This window comes from Macrotis lagotis, chromosome 2, assembly GCF_037893015.1.
Source record: "Macrotis lagotis isolate mMagLag1 chromosome 2, bilby.v1.9.chrom.fasta, whole genome shotgun sequence".
NCBI lineage: Eukaryota > Metazoa > Chordata > Mammalia > Peramelemorphia > Peramelidae > Macrotis > Macrotis lagotis.
Genome location: NC_133659.1, coordinates 243,642,657 through 243,666,130, shown reverse-complemented (window position 1 = coordinate 243,666,130; position 23,474 = coordinate 243,642,657). Strand labels below are relative to the sequence as shown.

Below are 23,474 nucleotides of genomic sequence, written 5' to 3'. Positions count from 1 at the left end.
TGTTTTGGGGGTGCTTTCTGAGCTTTTGGGACACTCCCACAAGGATCTCAGTGTGTGAGGCTCTGTCTTCCCTCCTAGTCTGTCAATGACCATAAGCGCCCCCCTCTGCCACGGGGCTGAGGTGGGGGGCCCTGCTGTTCTATGGGGGGCCTAGACTGCGATCAGGATCTAAATGTGGTCAGAACCCCAGAGTCCTCTTCCAGGGGCAGAGGACAGCTCTGCAGTCTCTCTCTTCACTCCCCTCCCTGAGTTCAATGGGCTCATGCCCTAGGGGCTCCTGCTCCACCTGCTTCTGTTTCCTGGATCTGGGCTTACCACTAGACCATGTTGCTTGCTTTGTGCCCTGAGGGCTGGGCTTCAGGTGCTCTCTGTGGCAGAGGCCACTGTTCCCCAGGTTTTGCTTGGTGCTCCCTGGGGTGTAGCTCAGGAAACTCCCCGATGGTGTGAGCCACCTCCCAGTGCCCTCGGGCTGCCTCCAGGAGACTGAAGTTCTTTTGGTCTGGGGCCATCCCTCCAATCCCGGGGAGCAGAGCCTTTCTGCTCTTTTCTAGGTTACCTTGAGTAGGAGAACTGCCTCACTGGGTCCCTCTGTAGGTTCTGTCTCTTTAAAATTTAGTTTAGAGTCCTTGGTTTATAAGTTTTATGAGAGAGCGCCTAAGAGACGTTCCTCTCTTGTTGCCATCTTGGCTCCACCCCGAGGATCAGTATTTGTAAAGAACCCTTAACATAGTCCCCAGAATGTAATAAGCACTATATAAATGTTCCTCTTTCCCTCTTTTTCTTTCTTTTTCCCTTCTTCCTTCCCTTCTCTTTGTTGTACCTCTGTTACCTGTTACTTCAAATGTTAAATATTTGGCATTTAAAGCCCTTCCTGTCTTTCTTGTCATGTTATATATTACTTCCCTCCACATATTTTATGACCTAGGTATACTGCCCTGCTTGTTTTTCCTCATGTATTATGTTTTATTTCCCATTTTTCGGTCTTTGCCTTAGTTATTCCCTGTACAGTATTTGGAATTCTTTCCCTTCTAATCTTTACTTCTTAGAATCTCTGATTCAAGTGCCACCTCTTGCAGAAGACCTTTATCCTCCTAGCTGACTGTGTCTTCTGCTCTAAGATTGTTTTTTGTCTGTTCTGTATATTTCATATGTGTCCCTTTTATTTATATTTGGTTTATTACCAACTGGAACATAAGCAGTGCATTGTGTGTTTCTGTGTGTGTTTCTGTGTTTGTGTGTTTGTGTGTGTGTGTGTGTGTGTGTGTGTGTGTGTGTGTGTGTGTTTGTCTTCAGGACTGAGAACAGTGCCCGTTAAACAATTAAGAATTTAATAAGTACTTAGTCATTTAAAATGTTGAAAATTTTGAAGTTTGAAGTAGATACATGGTATCAACCAGATAAATGGTTTATTGCTGTAAAATTTAATTAAACTCCAAATAAAAACAGCCATTAACTAGGATTTGGTTGTCTTTTAAATCAGCTGGGCTAAATGGTATAACTCTGCATTTTCTCATTTAATTTGAATAGTTAAACTATATGAAAATCTGGGTAATCCACTGAATTGCCTTGGAACCCATAATATAGATATTAGTATACATATAGTTTAACCTCTTTATGTGTAAATACCTACTTCAGCTTTTTACCCATCTGAGTGATTTAGAAATGGAGATGGCCTTTTACCTAAATCTGCCCTGTTGTTCAATTTCACCTGGCCTCTGAGCAGCATTTCCAAAAGTATTGACTTCTGACACTAAAATTTCATTAATACATAGAGCATATATGGAGTAATGTTAAAAGAATTTTAGATGTGATCCTTAGAAATCCTCCAACCTATCTCCATTGTTTTATGGATGAGGAACCTGAGGGTCCAGAATAGTTAAGTAACACAGATCAATTGCTCAGAGACTAGCTGTGGGACCAATAACTATCTCTTAAGTATATTGATGTGAAATGAATGATGCTGTACATTTGCATGGAAGTTTGGTTCTAAATTTTTTTTTCTTTTTGTAAATTTCTGTACTTAAATATTATAGGAGGAAAGAAAAGTTCACAGCAGACCATAAAAGAGATGCACTATAAAACAATAGGTTTCCATTTTAAGAATTTTAGGTTTTTGCAAGGCAAATGGGTTAAGTGGCTTGCCCGAGGCCACACAGATAGGTAATTATTAAGTGTCTGAGACCGGATTTGAACCCAGGTACTCCTGACTCCAGGGCCGGTGCTTTATTCACTGCGCCACCTAGATGCCCCAATACTACACATTTTTTACAAAACTGCCCAGCTTTTCTTCATTTCCTTGTTGGTTCATTTGGTTCTCTGATGTACAATTTTATTTTATTTTTCTCCTTCCTAATATCCTGCCCTAAAGAAGACTACAATTCAATGTGGAGATATTTGTCCTATTTACATTCTAAGCTACTTATTTACACAGTTTATTTTCCTCCTTCCTTTTTATCCTCACTATCCATCCCCCCCCATTTACCCTGTCTTTCTTCACTCTGCTTTACTTCTCCACCTGCTACCTTGCCTTCCTATTCCTTAACTTACTCATACTTATAAAATTCCCTCTCTGATCCTCTCCTCCCACTCAGTCCTTCAAGCTGATTTAATTTTTAGGGTCAAGATCCTGTTGATTTTTAAATACAATGATGTGGCTTTTGAAAAGCTTTGTTCATAGATTCCAGTTTTTCAGTTCCAGTCTAGAAGTACAGTTCATATTCAAGGAAATAATTGCCCCATCTTTTTCCCCCATGATACTGATTATTTTGGAATTCATGAATAAAAATATGGATTAATGTACTTTAATTCAGTTTTTTAATAGCATATAAATTTAATAGCATATAAAATTCACACTTAAGTATTGGGTATTCCTAACAAGCATGCTCCTTTCTGAATACAATCAAGAAAAACTCCGTTGTCTGAATTCAATTTGAATAAGAGATGATGTTAATACCTTCTTGTTCCTTTGGTTTTCCTGTCTGTTAAATGAGAATAATGATATCTAGTTTGCCTATATATTGATACCATTTATTTGTAAATACTTCTCCTCTCATGCGAGATGATACCATTTTTAATAACAAATTTTGGCTTAGTGAATAAAAAAAAATAACTGTGATATTGTTACATAACATTTTGCTTTTGGAAAATCTGTTTCTTTGTTTTCCCAAAAATTTGTGCATAATTTGTTTTTCTTTATTTAAATCCATTGTCTTTGTTTAACAACAATTGTCTCTTTGATATTTTAGACACATATATTAATTTATTCATTTTTAGTGAAATCCTATCAAAACATCCAGGATGGAGAAGACACTTTTAAAAGGGCAGTTGGTATGAAAGAATGGAGAAAAAGAGGCAATCAGATTTGAAGGTTAATTGACCACTTTAGTTTAACTTAAATGTTTCTTATGTTTTTGTGTTTGTGTGTGATATGTTTTAGGGTGAACTTGAAAGGCAACTTTTACAAGCAAACCCAATCCTTGAATCATTTGGAAATGCAAAAACTGTGAAAAATGACAACTCTTCTCGTTTTGTAAGTTTCATAGCACCATAAAGTTTAATTCCTCAGTTTTCTGTCTGAATTACTTGCATTGAGTAATGAAGTTACTGTACCTCTACTGTGTTTAGTTTTTTTATTTGCTAGAGATTAAATAATATTATTCTATTATATATATTATATAATACCAATATAATATTATATAATACCAAAAGTTGGCAGAAGTTTGACTGTCATTTGACTTTTGATTTTACTTTTTAAAATTGTCTGCTAATTTATACTGTAGTCTGATTTCTTAAGAGAATACATGGTGAAAATGCATATTTTGGAGATGTGATGGAGATTCATGGAGAATGCAGAATTGAAATCTGTGTTGAAAGAGTTGCTTCATGCTCTCATGTTTTTTGAGTGTTGCATGTCCCACTCAGTTATTCTGGTTCTGCTTCATTTACTAGATACTATTCTCTTGGCTTCTAGACTTGCATTAGAGAAGAATACAATTAAATTACTGAAAGAATATGAAATCTTCTGTTAAACTCTTATCTTTGAAGTCTAAAGTCTCTTTCATCCTTAAGATTCTACAAACACTTAGAAAAATATTTCAGAACTGTAAAGGATCTTTGAAACAATCTCGTCCAATTTCTTCCTTTTATAGAGGAGGAAACTGAGTCCCACAAAGTGAAAGTCACTTACCTGTAGAAAGAATCTAGGTCTTTGTCGTCTTGTGCTGTCTGCTCTTTAGATCAGGGGTACTAGTTTTTTTTAAGTACATTGGCCAATGATTTTTACTTGAATTTTCCCTTTCTTCATTTTAGGGACACACACACACACACACACACACACACACACACACACACACACACATCCATCCTAAAGTACAAATCACTTTCCCAGTAGGAACCTAGGACCCATCAACATTGTCTCAATAGTTAAGACCATAGGAAAGATAGAGACATTTTATACATAGCTCTTGGTCCTTAGTTTCTTTTAATTATTGAAAAAAAAAATGATTAACTTTTCTTCCTCTTTCCAAAAAGCTTAGGTTTATCTTTGGGATAGGGAAGAGAAAGGTGAAAGAAAAAAGCATTTATTGAACTCCTACTGTATGCCAGATAGGCTACGAATAGCACTTTACAAGCATTACTTATGTGATACTGTGAGAGAGATACCTAATTTCTTATTTTGCTCATCTTGTGCACTGATAAGCTCATTTCTTTAGTGCTTTATAGACTTTGGGAAGGCTCTAATACTTTCTGGGAAACTCCATTAACTCTGACAGTGGACCATTCCTAGCTAATAGGATGTGTTGTAAAATCTGCCTACATCAAGAAGAAAAATTTTTACTTTTACTCAGTGTATTATATTGTTCTGAAGAAATCTGAGAGGAATTATGTTTATCTTGGAGCTTATGGACCAGATTTCCTATGAATTAAACTGTTTTAAGGGATTTGCCATGGAGTAGTTCTCTATATGCTCTGTTCTTTTAATGTAGCTTCCTTGCAAATCATTGTCTCTCCAGAATTCAGCCAGTTCTGGAGCATAAGGTAAGTAAACATTCTCTGTCCTTCCATCTGTGCATTTTGTATTGCTAAAAGTGTTTGCCAAATGTTGGTTAGCGTCTGTAGAATGATTTTAGATAATTTTGTCTTGAAGTAAAGAGTATGTAGTTCCAGCATAGGCAACTCTAGATGCTATGTTTAATCTGCACTTCAGACTAGTTTTTAATAAGAAATAAAAAAAACCAGAACTGTTCTGGTACTTATTTAGGTGACAGTGTATTGGGACAACTTAGACTCTGTTAGATGTACATTCTTTCCTTTCTCTTTTCAGAGTTCAGTCAAAATCCAACCTAAACAAATGCTTTCAAAAATATTCTTACTTACAAAGGAATTCTGGTGTATCTGATCATAGATATATTTAAAATAAGACTACTCAAGAGACTTCGATTTATTTCCATATAATGTGTTGAATCAACAAGCATGAAATCACTTTCTGTCCTTTTCTGCTTGCCCTTTTTTCAGAAAACACATGCAACTCCCTAGATTTATATATTTTAGTAACTATGCTTTTTGATAGATGGAACCCAGATGCACAGACTATCCATAAACAGTATTTCTACCAGTGTATTCCCACAAGGAAGAAAATATTTTGCCTGTGTAGATAAAGTGTTAATCAGATATAACAATTAAACTATCACAAAACTAAAACATATTCTTATGACTGATTCAAAGAAAATATGAAGAGGCAAAAGACTTAATTATCAAGAATTTGTTATGCATTTATACTATGTCCTTAATACTGTGATAGACACTGGGGAAACAAAAACAAATGAGATACAGCAGGAGACATAGATCTGGAAGAGGAAACTGATGTCTCACTTCCTTATGTCTGAGGGAAAAAGCAGATGAGAGAGACATGGATTTATTTTTTCAAGAGAAAAAAAGACTCACCTTTTCAGAGGGTTAGGCGAATACCAGCTGAAATAAATACATTTCCTCCCTCATTTGTGGCAATTATTTCCATTTTGGAATGAAATCTATGACTAAATGAGCAAAACACATTCTTTAAAGGTGCATTGGTGCTGACTCAAGCAATATTATTCATTTAGTTAGATGCCCTCTGTGGTCTAGAGGTTGCCAAACTCTTCTACATAGAAAACCTGGGAACCCACAAAAATAACTTTAAAAAGAATTTAAAAAATGTTGATATTTTTTGTTTTTAAGTCACTTTTTATTTCCAGATATTCCTCCCTTTTCCTTACTCAGATAGCAGTCTCTTGTATCAGTCAAATGGAACGTGTGTGTGTCTGTGTCTGTGTGTCTCTGTGTGATAAGAGTATTTTAATAAAATTGTAGAAAAAAAGCAGTTTAATAAAATTAACAAACATGCCCATGGTCACCTACTCTGCAAGAAAAAGAGAGAAGTATATGTTCTCCTGTCTTAGGTAATCTAGCTTCAAAGAAAATATTGTTGAATTGCTTTTCGTTTTGTTTTCAGAAATATGACCTAGTTTTATTGACTAGTGAAGGTTTTATTCAGGGAGTCCAGAGTGTAATTTTAATCCTATTAAAACTGCACTCTGACTTTTGGGGCACATGTAGTAAAGTATCTTAAACGAAATGAGCCTCTTGTCACTTGCTTCCAGTTCAACCCTCTGGAATCAAGCAACACAAATCTTAAACCTACTTCAAATGAAATCCTGTCCCCACCACAGTCCACTGAAACTTCCCTTTTCCAGGTTAAGCATGCGCAGTCCCTTCAACCAACTGTATGGCATATACGTTCAAGGTTCTTTACTATCTTAATTTCCCTCCTGTACCCACAGTCCAACTTAATTGTCCTATTTTATTGCCTGAGTGTTAATTTTTTAATATAAATATTTGAGGCTATCAGTTTATTAATCTCAGATTATGTGTAAAATGAAAGTTTCTAATCCATGAGGGGATATTCTTGAATATATCAGTACTGTAAGTGTAATGATCCCAGGATACTTTAAGTGTAATGATTCCAGGATTGAATTTTCAATTCTGGGGATATATTTTTCAGTCCATTAATGCTGTAGCTGTAATCTGAGTCCTACTTTGATAATCAGCAAAGATGACTGTTACTTTAGGGTGTATCATTTATGTTCATAAGGATCAAGCAAAGGGGATACTTTTCGGGGACTTTGAAAATTCTGGGGAAGTTCACAGTTTGTTTTGTATATATGTTTCAGTAATATATCTTATCTATTATCATCAGGTTAATTTGTTAAATTGCTGACTTAGTACCCTAAGCAAAGAATCGCAAATTACTTTGGTACTTTCTCTGACCTTTAAATTATGATCTCGCACCTGATCTACTATATATGAATGTAGACATAGATATGCATATATCTATATATGTGCTTCATATATAAATATAGATGTAAGCATTTTATATATAAAATATGTATTTGTATTTTTGTGTGTGTGTGTGTGTGTGTGTGTGTGTGTGTGTGTGTGTGTGTGTTTGGAAGACAAGCAGTTTCTTCCTCAGAGCATCTTTCATCTCCTTCAGGAGAAGCCTAAAAAATATCTTCTGTTACTTTAAGCTCTTGTTGCATAACTCTTATTTCCCTTTTTCCTCTGTATAACTCTTCCATTCCTCATATTTCAAAATAGGATGGGGATATGTTCTCTCCTATGCCTCAGATCCTTTCTATTCTATCATTTTTGTTTCCTTTAAGTTCAGTATTTCCCCTAACAATCTGGAGTGTGATAATATGTTCTTGGGGTCTTTTATCTGCCTTCACAAAGGGCTATCAGCCTTCATCCTTTCTTTCAATGTATTTCTTTCAGCAACACAGATGGTAACTTGATCTAATATGTAGTCTTAGAAGGTAGCTTTGACTGAAAAATTAATCATCCCCCCCCTTTTGTTGATGAGCACCTCAAAACTTGAACTAGATTTTTCCTTTTCCTTCATTAGATCTGTTCATAAAGACTAAATAACTCACTATAGTACCTTAAGGTCAGATCTTATTCTCTGCTGGAATAATCTTGAATAACCCAAGGGTCATTCTTATGCCATAATGAAATAGAAAAGTAGAACTGCTGAGAGTATTGGAGAGAATAACACTAATTTTTTTCCCAACATGGATTTTAATCTTTGGAGATTATTATAACTTTTATTATAAAAAATTTAGGAACATTTGGTGTGATATCACTCAAAGTAGGTTTTAAATACATAATGCCAAAAAAACTAGGTATTTTTTTCACTTCAGTGGAAAAAATATTGTTCAGGTATTTTCAGATTAAAAAATAGTCTAAGGATTTGTTTTATATACATCTTAGATTGGTAGCTAAATTATGAACCTTAATTTGAAAAGTCTTATCTGCTTTTAATTCTTGCTCTCATTTTTAGTATATAGCTTATGCTACTGTGGGATAGATTGCTCAGCATTTCTATAAGAAATTCTGTTTTCTCCAATAATAACAGAAGAGCAATCACATTTGGACTTTAACCTTGGAATATTCAATAACCTAGATGAGGTGGTAGAAATGACACTAAAGAAAATTGCCAGGAGGAGAAACTTTATCAGAAGTCCCTGCTAGAGGTGAGAAAATTTTGAGCGTGTTGATGGATTTATTCTCAAGAGAAGCACATACCATATGATTATTTAAAAAATTCATGATGCTATGACTGCCAAAAATAATTTTAAGAGCATCTTTGCTGCTATATCTAACTAACCTCTCTGCCAACTAGCTAAAAGTATTATCTTTAGTGAAAATATGAAAAATTAGTAAGCTGGCTTTTATAATCGGAATTCTAAAGCAGACTACTAATTTACTGTCTTAAACAGTTGACTGAAAGTTGCAAATAATACAGACAAGATTGTACCTTTTTTAATTATTTTGTTGACTATATTTTTTAAACCATTTGATTTGATAGATACCTTAAGGGCTGTTATCTAATATGATGTGAATTTTAAAATACTCATTTTAAAATATAAAGTCAAATATGATCCCTTGAAAGATATAACTTCTGTTTTTTTCTATGCCTTTTTGAATAGCTATTTGTTTCTATTATTTGTTGTGATACATGTGCTACAGTTTGAAGTGCAATCCCACAGTTTATCCCTAAATCTTGAGAAAGCTTTTCTCCATAGATTCAATCTATGAGTTTATCCTTTCTTTTTGAAAAAGACTGACAATCAGGGAAGTGAGCCAAGACATGAAGTGGATTGGCTTTAAGTGAAGGAGGGCTATTCAAAATCACCTGCCTAACTTTCTTCTCCAGAGCCATCTGAATCCAGTAACCAGATATGAATCCAGGAGGATTGAAGATGGCTCTGGAAGTCTCAGTTTGACTGAGGCAATCCCCATTCAGTGATTAAAGGCCAGTTCAGAAAGAAATGAAACAAAGAATGACCTCTTTTAGCTATTAAAAAAAAAATCAGTTTGGGAGTGGAAGACCCTCAGGGTTTGACCAAAACAGAAACAATTGATGTTTACAATTCTCTTTGCCAATGGGGACTAAACTTAGGCCTAGTCATCCAGAGTGATTTTTTCAGCCAGTTCGCTAGTTTACAGGGATCAAAATTTCCATTCCGGCAGAGCACCTGCAAGTAAGAGAAGAACAGAAGGAAGGGAGGGAGACTGGGAACTGTTTACAAACTGTCTAGTAGTGGGGCAGTTTGTTTGACCTTCAGACCAAAACATTAGAAAGTGATGCTGTGACATGCATATGAATTGGATTTAAGTGAAGTGGGACTGTGCAAAGTCATCTCCATTTTTCCTTACAGGTCATAGGGGATACTGTATTGAGGAGGTTTCACTTAAGATATAAGGATTTTCCCACACATTTTTTAGAGATCCACTAAAGAATCTCCTTTTTGTATTTCTTAATTTCTCACAGATTCACTAGAGAACAGTTAGCTTTTCTTTTAGTCTAGACAGTTTTTTAGTATTTTTCCTTTATAAGCTATATTTGCTTTTCTGACAGAGAGAAAATGAGAGAATGAGAGTGTGTAGTTGAATGTTTTATGTACTGATATCCATTGTTTTACTGCAACTTTTTAAAAAACTATTTATAGAGATTTTATTTATTTTCAGTTTTACAATTTTTCCCCTAATCTTACTTTCCTCCCACCACCTCCTATGGAATGCTATTTGTCAGTCTTCACATTGCTTCCATGGTATACATTTATTCAAATGGAATGTGATGAGAGAGAAATCATATTCTTTTGGGGGGGTTGGTTTTTTACAAGGCAAATGGGGTTAAGTGGCTTGCCCAGGGCCACACAGCTAGGTAATTAGGAAGTGTCTGAGACCAGATTTGAACCCAGGTACTCCTGACTCCAGGGCTGGTGCTCTATCCACTGTGCCACCTAGACACCCAAGAAATCATATTCTTTTTTTTTTTAAATCATACAAAAGATCTTTATTTAAAAATGTACACAAAATATTTTTTTACTTAAACATTCTTTTTTTAAGTATGTATTTCTTCTCTTTTTGTACAAATAATTTTTTAATACATTAATAAAATATTCTTGTTTAAGAGTAAACAGAATACCCCCTCCCCCACAAAATACAGACTCGCTTGAGCGATAAAGGGGAGAGAAAAAAATTAAAATAAAAAAAATAATAGTAATTGTAGGTATGGCCAGGTAGCGCAATGGACAGAGCACCAGCCCTGGAGCCAGGAGCACCTGAGCCCATATCCGGCCCCATACACCCAACAATCACCCAGCCGTGTGACATGCAAGCCACCCCAACCCCACTGCCCTACAAAAACCGAAGAAAAAAAAAAGACCCAAAATAAAATAAAATAGTAATAATAGTGGGGGTGGCTAGGTGGCAGAGCAAGCATTGGCCCTTGAGCCAGGAGCATCCGGGGACAAATCCAGCCTAAGACACCCAAAGATCACCCTGCTATGCGGCCCCAGGAAGGCCACCCAGCCCCATTTGCCCTGCACCCCCCCCCCATAATAATAATAAAAAATGTGCTTCAGTATTTGTTCCAACACTAACAACTCTGTCACGGGTGGATCGCATTCTTTATGGAAAGTCCATCACAAAAGTTACTTCCATATTTTTCCACCATTGCCATTGCTGATTGCAATTCCCTCCTTTGGTATTTCTCCACTACCATGTACTATATTTTCTCTCTCCTTTTACTCTGACTCTGCTATAGGGTTGCTGAGTGACACAGCAGACAGATCCCTGGTCCTGGGGTCAAGATGCCCTGAGCCCCCATACCACCCCTTAGGCCCAGCATCCACCCAGCGCCATGGTCCTGGACAGGCCATCCAATCCCAGCTCCTTGCAAGAAGTCAAAAGGAAAATGTGTTATATTTGACTACTCTCCTCCCATGGTCCATGCTTTTTTCCTTCACTCATATTCCCCCTTCCCCCTGCCCCCCCCTCTCCTTCTTACTCCAGATGCTTATACCCAATTGAGTATATATGCTGTTTCCTCTCCTAACCACCTCTGATGAGAGCGAAGATTCCCTCATTCCCCCTTGCCTTCCCCCCTTCCATATCATTGCAATAGCTTATTGTAATAAAGAAAAAACTTACTATATGAGATATCTTGGCCTATTCCCCCTCTCCTTTTTCTTTGTCCCATTACATTTCCCTTTTTTCTATTGACTCCAATTTTACACCATATTTTATCTTCAAATTCAGCTTTCTCCTGTGCTTCAACTATAAAAGCTCCCTCTACCTGCTCTATTAACTGAGAAGGTTCTTATGAGTATTATCGGTGTTATTTTTCTTTGCAGGAATACATGCAGTTCATCATCATCAAGTCCCTCGTATTTTCCCCCTCTCCTCCAATCTCCATGCTTCACCTGAGTCCTTTATCTGAAGATCAAACCTTCTGTTCAGCTCTGGCCACTCCAACAGGAACATTTGAAATTCCCCTGGTTCATTGAAAGTCCCTCTTTTTGCCTGGACGAGGACATTCAGCCGTGCTGGGTAGTTGATTCTCGGTTGCATTCTAAGCTCTTTTGCCTTCCAGTATATTATATTCCAAGCCCTAAGAGCTTTTAATGTAGTTCCTGCTAAGTCCTGTGAGATCCTGATTGCAGCTCCATGATATTTGATTTGTGTCCTTCTGGCTGCTTGTAATATTTTCTCTTTGACTTGGGAGTTCTGGAACTTGGCTATAATATTCATGGGCGTTGGTTTTTTGTGGTCTCTTTCTCGGGGGGGATCGGTGGATTCTCTCCATTTCTATTTTGCCCTCTGCTTCTAGGATATCAGGGCAATTTTCTTGTAGCAATTCTTTGAAAATGATGTCAAGGCTCTTTTCCTGATCATGACTTTCAGGTATTCCAATAATTTTTAAATTATCTTTCCTAAGTCTGTTTTCCATATCAGTTGTTTTTTCAATGAGATATTTCACATTTTCCTCTAATATTTCATTTTTTTTGGTTTTGAAGTATTGATTGCTGATTTCTGGTAAATTCATCAATCTCCCTGAATTCTATTCTTTGTCTGAAGGATTTGTTCTCCTCAAAGAGTTTTCTTATCTCTTTTCATCTGGACAATTTTGCTTTTTAAAGCATTCTTCTCCTCAATAACTTTTTGAACTGTTTTATCCATTTGACCTAAGCTGGTTTTTAGCATGCTATTTTCTTCAGCATTTTTTTGGATTTCCTTGACTAAGCTGCTGACTTCATTTTCATGTTTTTCCTGCATCTCCTTTCTTTTTCCAGTTTTTCTTCCAACTCCCTCATTTGATTTTCAAAGTCTTTTTTGAGCTCTGTCCTAGCCTGAGCCCAATTTCTGTTTTTCTTGGAATCTTTAGATGCAGGAGCTTGTACCTCCTCATCTTCAGACTGAATATTTTGATCCTTCTTGGGCTCATTTACAAAATATTTCTCAATGATCTTCCTCTTATTTCTCTGCTTGCTCATTTTCCCAGCCTGGGCCTGGTTTTGGGGTGCTTCTGGAGCTTTTGGGACACTCCCACAAGGGTGTCAGTGTGTGAGGCTCTGTCCAACCCTCCTGGTCTGTGAATGACCATATGTGCCCCCCTCTGCCACAGGGTTGAGGTTGGGGGGCCCCTGCTGTTCTGTGGGGGGGGGCTAGACTCTGATCAGGATATGAATGTAGTTAGAACCCCAGAGTCCTGTTCCAGGGGCAGAGGACAGAGCTCGGCAGTTTTTCTTCACTCCCCTCCCTAGGTTCAGTGGGCTGACCGCTAGACCACTATGTGCCCTGAGGGCTGGGCTTCACGTGCTCTCTCTGGCAGAGGCCACTGTTCCCCAGGTTGTGCCCGGTGCTCCCTGGGGTGTAGCTCAGGAAACTCCCCCACTGAGCTGCAGCTCCCAGCACCCTGGGGCTTCCTCCTGGAGGCTGAAGTTCTTTTGCTCTGGCGGGCCGCCCCTCCAACCCCGGGAGCAGAGCCTTTCTGCTCTTTTCCAGGTTACCTTGAGTAGGCGAACTGCCGCCCTGGGTCCCTCTGTGGGTTCTGTCTCTCGAAAGTTTAGAGTCCTTAGTATTGAAGTTTTATGAGAGAGCTTCTAAGAGATGTTGCTCTCTGGTCGCCATCTTGGCTCCGCCCCCCTGAGAAATCATATTCTTAAGGAAGAAACAAAGTATAAGAGATAACAAGATCAGACAATAGGATACCAGTTTTTTTCCTAAATTAAAGGTAATAGTCCTTGGACCTTGTTCAAACTCCACTGTTTATCTTGATACAGATGGTATTCTCTATTGCAGACAGCCCCAAATTGTCCCTGATTGTTGCACTGATGGACTGAGTGGGTCCATCAAGGTTGATCATTGTCCCCATGTTGCTGTTAGTGTGTATAGTGTTTTTCTTGTTCTGCTCATCTCACTGAGCATCAGTTCATGCAGATCCCCCCCAGGTTTCCTTGAATTCCCATCCCTCCTGTTTTCTAATAGAACAGTAGTGTTCCATGACATATATACCACAGTTTGTTAAACCATTCACCAAATGGAGGACTTTCATTTAATTTCCAGTTCTTTGCCACCACAAACAGAGCTGCTGTGAATATATTTGTACAAGTGATGTTTTTACCCTTTTCCATAATCTCTTTATGGTATAGACCCAGTAGTGGTATTGCTCGATCAAAGGGTATGCCATTAAATGTATGTTTTCACAAAGCTGTTTGCATATTCTACTACTAGTCTTATTGAAGAGGACCACACCAACCAATCAAGTGATTGGTGGTGAGTTGTGCCATTATGTTTTTTAAAGTAAAGATTGTTGTGCCTTTATCACTTGCCTTTATCAGAATTGTTCCACTGTTTGACTTGATTAATAGGAAACAGGACTATTGAAAATGGTTTGGCTGCTGCCAGAGTCTCTTGGCTTTAAACTGGTTTTAATTATTTTTCATATCAGTGAAGCACCAAAGTGCATCATTAACATTGAGCAGTCACATATGTGATGTGAAAGGGCTTAAAGATCAGGATTTGATCTAAGTGAAAAACTCAACAGCTTAAAGTCTGAGCTTTGGTGCAAAAACTCAAGACTTTAAAGTTCACATATATTATAAACCACAAGCAGTTCACAAGTTAAACTCATGAGAGAGTGAGATAGTAAGCTACTTAAGGACAGGCTAAATAACAAAGATTGAAACTAAAATATTTGAGGTAAAAGAAAAGGATTAGAAAAATAACCCTTAGAAATGACTGGGCTTCAACATGAATGGGTCCAGCATGGAGATGGAAGATGGCCAAACTTTTTAGAGTCTTTCCCACTTCTTGTGCAGGGAGGAGGCAGAGAAAAGGGGGTCAAAGTGATGCCCCCCTTTACATGACTGGGGTCAGGTATTAATCTTGGAAGGCTGAGAGACAAGAAGGTGGGGGAAGGGTAGAGGGAATGAGCTGAGGTTGCTTTCTCTTTTTGGCTACTTTCCATTTAACCATGGAGAGGGTTATATTGCATTTACTTTTAAGAAGGGGATTATACCAAACAGTAGAAGGCAGAGTTTATTATGGAAAGGAAATAAGAAGCCCTTAGAAAATGACAGGCACAAATCTTAATATTTTCTTAATATTAAAAGTCTGCATAAATATTTCTCCAATAATAGAATAGTCCTAACCTGACTCTGAATGGACTAATCATCCTTAGGACCTTTCCTGTAAGGCCTTCCACCTTTGAGCTACTCATCAGTATTCCCATTTCAGCAAGGCACTACAGAGCACTACCAATGCTGAGCAAGCACCAGCATGTGATATCTAGCAACAGAATGGGCGTGACTTAATAAATCCACCACGAAGCTATGAACTCCTTGAGTGCATGAAATTTTCATTGCCTTTTTTTGTTTCCCTAGCACATAGCAGTGTCTGACACTAAGTAGGTGCTTGATACATTTTTTTTAAAAAGGATTTTGCAAGACTATCCACTGCGTGACCTAGCCACCACCCCTTGATACATTCTTGCTTTTGTTTGGTTTTAATTATTTTTTTTTACATTGCTACTATAGTCTTGTTGTACAAGTAAACATAATTCCCCCCTTCCCTGACAAAAAGAGAAAAACTTCTAGAAAAATTAAATGAGAGGGAAAAAATGTATACTTCACTCTGTATTCAGATACCAGTTCTGTCTTTGGGATGGATCATATTTTTTTTTTATCATAAATCCATCAAAGAAGTTGCTCCAACGCATTCTTATTTTAACAGAAGCAAGATCCTGGTGCTCAGCATTGTATTCAGAGTCACATAGGGAGCTCTTATTTAAAAATACCACATGAATTAAGAAAAAAAAGAATAGTGAAAGCTGTTTGTGAGATGCTGGTGATACTTTATTTAATAAGATGTGAAATATGAAGTAATGTGAGGTCAAGACATAACTTTGTTTTCTGTAAGTTGTCTAAGTATATAGAACCTTTAAAGTTCTAAGATGAGAATTTTGAAAAATACTAGTGGCTAGTTAACCTCTAACAGATTGCATAGGGTAAATTCTTTAACCTTGTGGAATTATTTGATTCCACTTATTTGTTTTAGATTACTAATTTGCTGGAGAATCTTTTATTTTAAAGTCTTATAAGGCATCTGGATTGCATTAAAAAGTTCATTCCTTAGGTGAACATTGCTGTTATAAAAAATAATCATTCACAGTTATTCCAGTTCTATTGATGAAGAAGAAATATGCATTCCAGATGATGACATACTTTGTATAATAAATCTATCGAAGAGTCATTAAAAAAATTATGTGGCTTTGTTTCAAAACAATTATAAGTCTAGTTAAGGAAACTTTATAAGATGTTTTTCTTTTTGTTTTTAACTTAAGGCATTTGAGTTAAGTGACTTGCCCAAAGTCACACAGCTAGGCAATTATTAAGTGAATTCAGGTGAATTATTAAGTGAATTATTAAGTCCTTCTGACTCCAGAGCTTTTGCTCTATCCTCTGTGCCACCTAGTTGCCCCTGGGAGAGTTAATTTCTAAACAGTCATCAGACAGTATAAAATATATCCTAATATCCCTTATGAAGATGAAGTGGAGGTGATGGAATAAATTATAGATCCTGTTTATAGAGTGCCTGAAGAACCATGGACAAGGAGGCAGCAGCAAAAAAAACTTCCAAGGAAAACAGAGCAAAAAAATAAAGTGACTGTCTGATGAGGAAAGAAGGAAAATGAAAAGTAAAGGAGAACGTGAAAGATATACTCAATTGAATGCAGAATTCCAAACAATAGCCAGGAGAAATAAGATTTTCTTACATGAGCAAATCAAAGAAATTGAAGAAAGCAATGAAATGAAAAAGACAAGAGATCTCTTCAATAAAATTAGAATTGTTGGGACCATTCCATGCAAAAATGGACATGATAAAAGACCAAAATGGTAGGGATTTATCAGAAGCCTATGAGATGACAAGAATATACAGAACTATACAAGAAAGATCTTAGCTTCACCAATAATCTTATCTAGAACCAGACATCCTGGAGAATTAACATCAGGTGGACCTTAGAAAGCATTGTTAACAGTTTGTGGAAGTAACAGAATTCCAGCTGAGCTATTTAAAATCCTAAAAGATGATGATGTCCACTCAAATATGTCAGCAAATTTGGAAGACACAACAGTGGCCCCTGGATTGGAAAAGATGAGTTATCTCAAGCCCAAAGAAAGACAGTGCCAAAGAATGTTTACATTATTGAACAATAGTTCTCATTTCACACACCAGCGGGTTTATGCTTAAGATTCTGCAAGCTAGGCTTCAGTACCATATGAAACAAGAGTTATCAAAAGTGCAGGCTAGTTTTTCAAAGAAGCAGAGGAACTAGGGGCCAAATTGCAAACTGTTAGGAAAAAGTTAGGCAGTTTGAGGAAAAAAAATCTACTTCTGCTTCACTGATTGCACCAGACAATTGCCTTTGACAATAAAATGTGGCAAGTCTTCAAAGAAAAGATCACCTTACTTTTCTCCTGAGGAACTTATATGTGTGCCAAGAAGCTTTAGTTAAATCTAACATGGAAGAACTGATTGATTTAAAACTGGAAAAGTTTTATGTCATTTTATTTAACTTATATGTAGAATATATATCATGGAGACATACCAGGCAGGACAGATCAAAAGTCAGAATTAAGATTGCTGGGAGAAATATCAACAGTCTCAGACATGCAGATGATAAGACTCTGATAGAAGAAAGTTAAAAAAGAATTAACCCTCTAGGTCAGGCTGGGAACCTGATCCCCAGTCATATAAGGCCTGGAAAATCATGTGATCTGGTACTGCCAAGACAACCATTGGTGAGACTCGATTCAATCTAGGGTTTTTTTAGGGGTGAATTAATAGAATATTTGATCAAATATAGCAGGCTAATTTTTAAGTTTTGCCCCTTGGCTGAAAATTTATTCCCCACCCTTATTCCAGGTATAGGAAATACAAAGCAAAACTAAGATCTTGGCAAGTGGGTTATAGCACTTTCAGGCAAAAGGAGGGAGAAGTAGAAGCAATGTCAAATTTTATACTGTTAGCCTCAAAGGTGGAGATTTCAGTCATGAAATTAAAAGACCCTTACTCCTTGAAAGGAAGACTATGACAAATCTGGATAGCATACTAAAAACCAAAGACATAACCTTTCTGACAGTTCCATAGACTCAAAGCTTTGATTTTTCCAATAGCAATGTATGACTGTGAGAGTTGGATCATAAAGAAAGTTGAGTGCCACAGAATCAGTGCTTTCAAATTGAACATCAAAGACTCAAAGAAATTAATTCAAGCTATTCACTGGAATATCAAATACTGAAGCTGAATGCTCTGGCATAGTGACGAGGGCAAGATTCATTGGAAAAGATCCTGATGTTGGGAAATATTGAAGGCAAAAGAAAAGAGAATAAGCTGAATAGATATATCATAGAAGCAGCATGAACTTGGACAGACTTCAAAAGGCCTCATGTGTTATAAAGTCTATGAGATCAAGAAGACTTGGACATAGCCAAACAACTGAATAGAAAAAAAAATTTCCATGTTGTGTATTTGTGTACATAATGGCATGCCTATATGCAAATTTATTTTTGAGGTAACATAATTGAGTTGTAAGACAAGAGTTTAAATCCCATCCAAAACACCTGTGTGACCTTGGTCTTTCTGGTCTTCGTTTACCTTATGTGTAAAATGAGGATGTTGGACTTGATGATTGCTAAGATCCCCTCTAGCACTTTAATCACATACTCCTCTCTCTATTTCTTTAAGAAGTTTGTGTGTGTGTGTGTGTGTGTGTGTGTCCCTCCTGAAATATAAAAGATGTGAGGAGGAAATTAGGAAGCATTTGATATTTGGTCTTTCCAGAAAGAACTAAATTTTAAGGAAAACACTCCTGAGAGAACAGCTACTCAATCAAAAAGATTCAGTCTTTCCTAAACATTCTAGTTAAAAACATTAATGCCAAGAAATGAATTATAGTAAGAATTTGTATTAATATTATGGTGACTGTAACTTAACTCTTTAACTTATTACAGGGCAAGTTTATACGGATCAACTTTGATGTCACTGGTTATATCGTTGGAGCCAACATCGAGACATGTATCCTACTTCTTATGATATAGCCTATTTCTTAAATAATTTTCTTTTGTTTATAATGCTATCACATATAAATGTAATGGTTGATTTGTGGGGGAGGTATTTTTAGAAGCACTTTTAAATGCTTTATGAGTTAGAATATAATGGGTATATATAAAATTTTCCCATATATGTCTTTAGTTTTTAATTGAATCATCAACCCCTGTGTTAAGATGTCTTTGAAAGAGACTTTGGTAAAATAATAAGTTAAAATTGTTCTAATATTGTAGATAGTTATATTAATACCTTGAGGCAGTTTGCTATCTTAGACAGAGAGCTGAACAAGAAGTCAAGAAGATTTTCTATGACCATTAATAAGTCAGTTTTCGTTTCATCATTCAACCATCTTTTTTAGACTGTTAGTTGGAAAACAAGTACACATCTTTAGTAGAAGAAATTTCTTTACCTGGAGTTCTGTATATCAGTAAAATCATGGGTCTGTCTTCCCCCAAGTCATCATATTAACATACTTTTTTTTGGTAATGATCTGTGAGGGGTGCATGAGAGAGAGAGAGAGAGAGAGAGAGTTTTTGATTTTGTGTGTGTGTGTGTGTGTGTGTCCTGAACAGAAAGCTAGAAGAAAAACAAAACATGTCACTAAGGCTTCATATAGGTAGAAAACTTCAGAACTCCCTGAGAAATTACAAGCATTTGAAATTGAAAAACTATAATTTATAGCTTTAATCATAGATTATATGATAATTGTATAGTAGTGTTTGATGATAAATGGTGGAAAGTACTTTTTTAAAAAGGTTTAATAAAAACCCAGTACATGGCAGACAATCAGCATATAAGGGAATCCTAAAACTAGAAGAATGGAATAAACTCCTATAAACGATATAAAACTGTCTTAACAAATGTCATAATATTAAGGAAAGTACATTAGAGAGCAGATAATAGCAATAAGAAGCCTCTTAATATTCAATAGAGGAAAAAAAGCATGAAAGAAGATATTAGGAACAAATATAGATACTAGAGATATCAATGCAGATTATTTAAAAAATAAACTATTGGAAAAGATTGAACTTATGGAAGTTTTTTCAGAAAAGAAAATTTAACAGAAGTTAAGGGCAATGATTTTAAAAGAATATATGAATTCTATACAAACTGAGAAGACATAGAAACAACTTAATAATCTTCAGTCTCCCAGAGGAATACTTGAATACTCAATTAAAAAACTCGAATATTGTCATGTAGAAAACTAAGCAGCAAAGTGTCCATAAATTCTGAATAGAGAAAAGTATTGATTAAAAAAATGGGGGGGGGGGGGCGTTAGGTGGCATAGTAGATGAAGTCAGGAGTACCTAGGTTCAAATCGGGTCTCAGACTGTGTGGCCTTGGGCAAGCCACTTAACTCCATTTGCCTTGCAAAAAACCTCAAAAACAAAAAACAAGAATCCCAAACCATAGAGATAAGAAATACAAATAAGTGCAGATAGAAAGGAAGGAAGTCATTTCTTTCTTATTTAGAAATTGCTGCTTAAATTCTATTTAAAAATTATAAGCTCAACAAAGAAGTTGAAAGAAAACTTTTGAAAATTACAGAAAAAAAAGATTAATTGGAGAACAAAGACAAAAATCTTTTTAAAAACCTAAAAGCTACTGCTTTGGAAACATTTACATAATCTGATGGAAAATTTAGAAAGAAAGAGATAATATCTGAAAACTGTATGTATGTATCTGCATTTATATTTCCTAATACTGAGAAAAATTGACATGTTCAAGGCCACAGAAAATTGTAAATAAAGGCAAAAAAGCATAAATATGAAACATCTTTACACAAATAAAAATAACATAAAAAACCACTTATTGGCACTGGGAGCCACAAAGCAAAAAATAGAATTATAAATAGAGATTTCAAAATCCAGAATAACTGAATGAAATTTAAACAATCTAATTTCAGAAAAGGCATGTGAACTGGGTGCTCCAAAATTCTTAGGGATGGGGAATGTGGATTCTTGTCCAAATCAATTTCTATAAGAAATTTGGGGAAAATTCTAGAATGGATTGAGATAGGGTTAATTTTCTAGATTAGGAAATATTGGTTACAAAGCCATGATAAGTTAATCATGAACAGTTTTTGCTCGATTAGTCTCTTTTCCTTTTTACTGAACTAGTAAGTGAAGGGAATGCTTTGTTATAGAGAGATATCCTCTTGTCAAACCTCTCTTGCTTAGTTCTTGGCACCAGTGTTTAGTTGGAGAGTATTCAGAGAAAGGCAACTAGGACAGTGAATTGCATCAAATGAGAATGAAATCTGGGAGTGTTTAGCCTGGAGAAGACAAAAACCAATGGTCAACTGTCCTCAAGTAATTTAAGGATTGTCATGTGCAAGAGGGATTTGACTTGCTCAGTTTGACTCCAGAGGGCATGAACAGCAAATGGAAATGGAAAGGAACCTATTTTAGGTTTGATGTTAGAACTGTCCCAAATGAAAAAGAGGTTGCTGTGAAGGTCGTAGATAAGTTCCCCAAACTTTTAAGTAGAAGTTAGTCACCTACTGGATGTTACAGTATAGATTCTTTTAAACAGCTGCTAAGATGCCCTCCACTTCTCATATTCTGTGATAATGTGATTCTGAGAATTTTGTCAGATATTTAAAGACCAGTTAACTGAGTTATACAGATTACTCTTAAATTGAATAGACTTTTGTAAAAATCATGAAAAACAGCATTATAGAACATGTCTAAATAAAATCTTCCTCTGCAGCAATAGTGATTCTTTATCTTCTGTTAGATAATTGCTCTAGAAAAAGCACATGATGTATTGAGAAAGAGCAATCAAGTGCATAATGATACTCAGGGTGAGGAGGGAATCAAATTATTCCTCATTAGTTATAACATGATGGTTTACTAATAAAATCTTAGAAATCAGTGAAGAAACTCAGGCAATAAATTCAGGTAAGTAGCAGTATGAAAAATAAAACAACCATAGTCAAGATTTCTATAAAGTAATGAAGAGACTCTAAGAAAGAAAAATAGAAAGGGAAGTTCCACTTAATTACAAAATGTTCCTTAAAAAAAATAGATGAGAGTTTCTGGAATTTCATTGGCAAAAGATGTTTCTAGGGAGTAACTTGATTGGCTAGTGAAGGTCAACACCTTCTCTGGAGAGATGCCTATAATTTGAGATTAACCCCAGGAGGGATCAGAGGCAGTCCTTAAATTTGGGTCTTCCCTGATTTCAATCTCCATCCTTTATCTCTAAAAAAATGCATTTGTAATCAGAGGAATCTCCCTTGCTCATTGTTGAGCCAAACCTTACCTGAATTTATACATAGGTTTACTGTTTTTATCAAACAGACTGTGTACTCAGAAGATACTTTACAGAGCTTGTCAGAGTACTAACAGTTCATCCAGAGTAACAAAAGTCCTAGATCTTAAGGGAAACAGTAGAAAAAATTAGAAATGATGGGTGTAAAATTGTTATAAATGAATGAAAAGAAAAGCCGTTAGAGTGAGAGAAAATTGTACATTTTATTCACAAACCTTGCAAGATACATCTTACAAGATACGGGTACCTCACCTAGGGGTGAAGCACGAATTAGTCTTCAAAGTCAGGTAATTTATGGTCTTCAGAAACTCTTTTCCTCTCCCTCTTGGATGCTCATAGGCCCTCAGAGTTTGAGTTAAAATCTAAGAGGTCCACGCATTCCATGACATGCCCCTAATTTGTTCCCCCCCACACATCATCTGAGGCATGATATGCTAAAGAACCCCAATAGTCTCATATGGTGTGTGGGCTAATATTCAATTCCACAATTGCTGCAAACTCAGTAGCATGAGGTCAAGATCTCTAGGTCACTCTTAACTGGCTGAGAATCCTGAGAATTGGTTTGGGGTTTGGTATTCCTGGAATGGGATTAGGAAAACTCTTCCAGTCTTGTGATTGGCTGGGCCATTCCCCCTTTGTAATGGATTCCCTAAGGGTTCCCCTCCACACCCTGTGAAGACCAACACCCTACATTTCACACAATGGGGAATTTCATTTTCAGATTTTAGGTAATTTTCTAAAGCTATAATCCTCAAAACTAGTTGGCACTGGATTAAAAATAGAAAAGTGAATTTGTGAACCAAACAAAATAAGGAGGAAACGAGAAAAATTTGAATTCAAACTGAGAATGATAACATGGGCAAAAATTATATATTTGACAAGAATCACTTGGAGATCTAGAAAATGGTTTGGACAAGGTTAGGTTTAGATTAATAATCTACACCACATACTGCAATAAACTCAAGTGGCTTAAATGTTTATGGTTTAAATATCAGAAGCCATACCTTAATTGAACAAGATTAGAACATGAATAGAACTTTGGGGAAATGAGGTGGTGCAGGAGGAAAATTCTGGGTCAGGAGTTAGGTAAACCCGAGTTCAAATCTAGCCTCAGATGCTATCTTTTTGACCCTGGGCAAGCTACTCTTTGCCTTAAGATTCCTCATCTGTAAAAGTTGGGATAATATTAGCATTTGTCTTGT

At 36.3% G+C, this 23,474-nt stretch overlaps 1 protein-coding gene across 3 annotated transcripts in view; it reads left to right on the top strand.

Moving 5' to 3' along the window:
* MYH10 (myosin heavy chain 10) overlaps positions 1-23,474 on the top strand; it is a 214,991-nt gene that overhangs the window by 74,103 nt on the left and 117,414 nt on the right. For all 3 annotated transcript variants that reach the window (XM_074225583.1, XM_074225584.1, XM_074225582.1), the window contains 2 exons: positions 3,437-3,529; positions 18,900-18,963. In XM_074225583.1, coding sequence (XP_074081684.1) covers positions 3,437-3,529; positions 18,900-18,963 — 157 coding nt within the window. The remainder of the gene's footprint in view (positions 1-3,436; positions 3,530-18,899; positions 18,964-23,474) is intronic.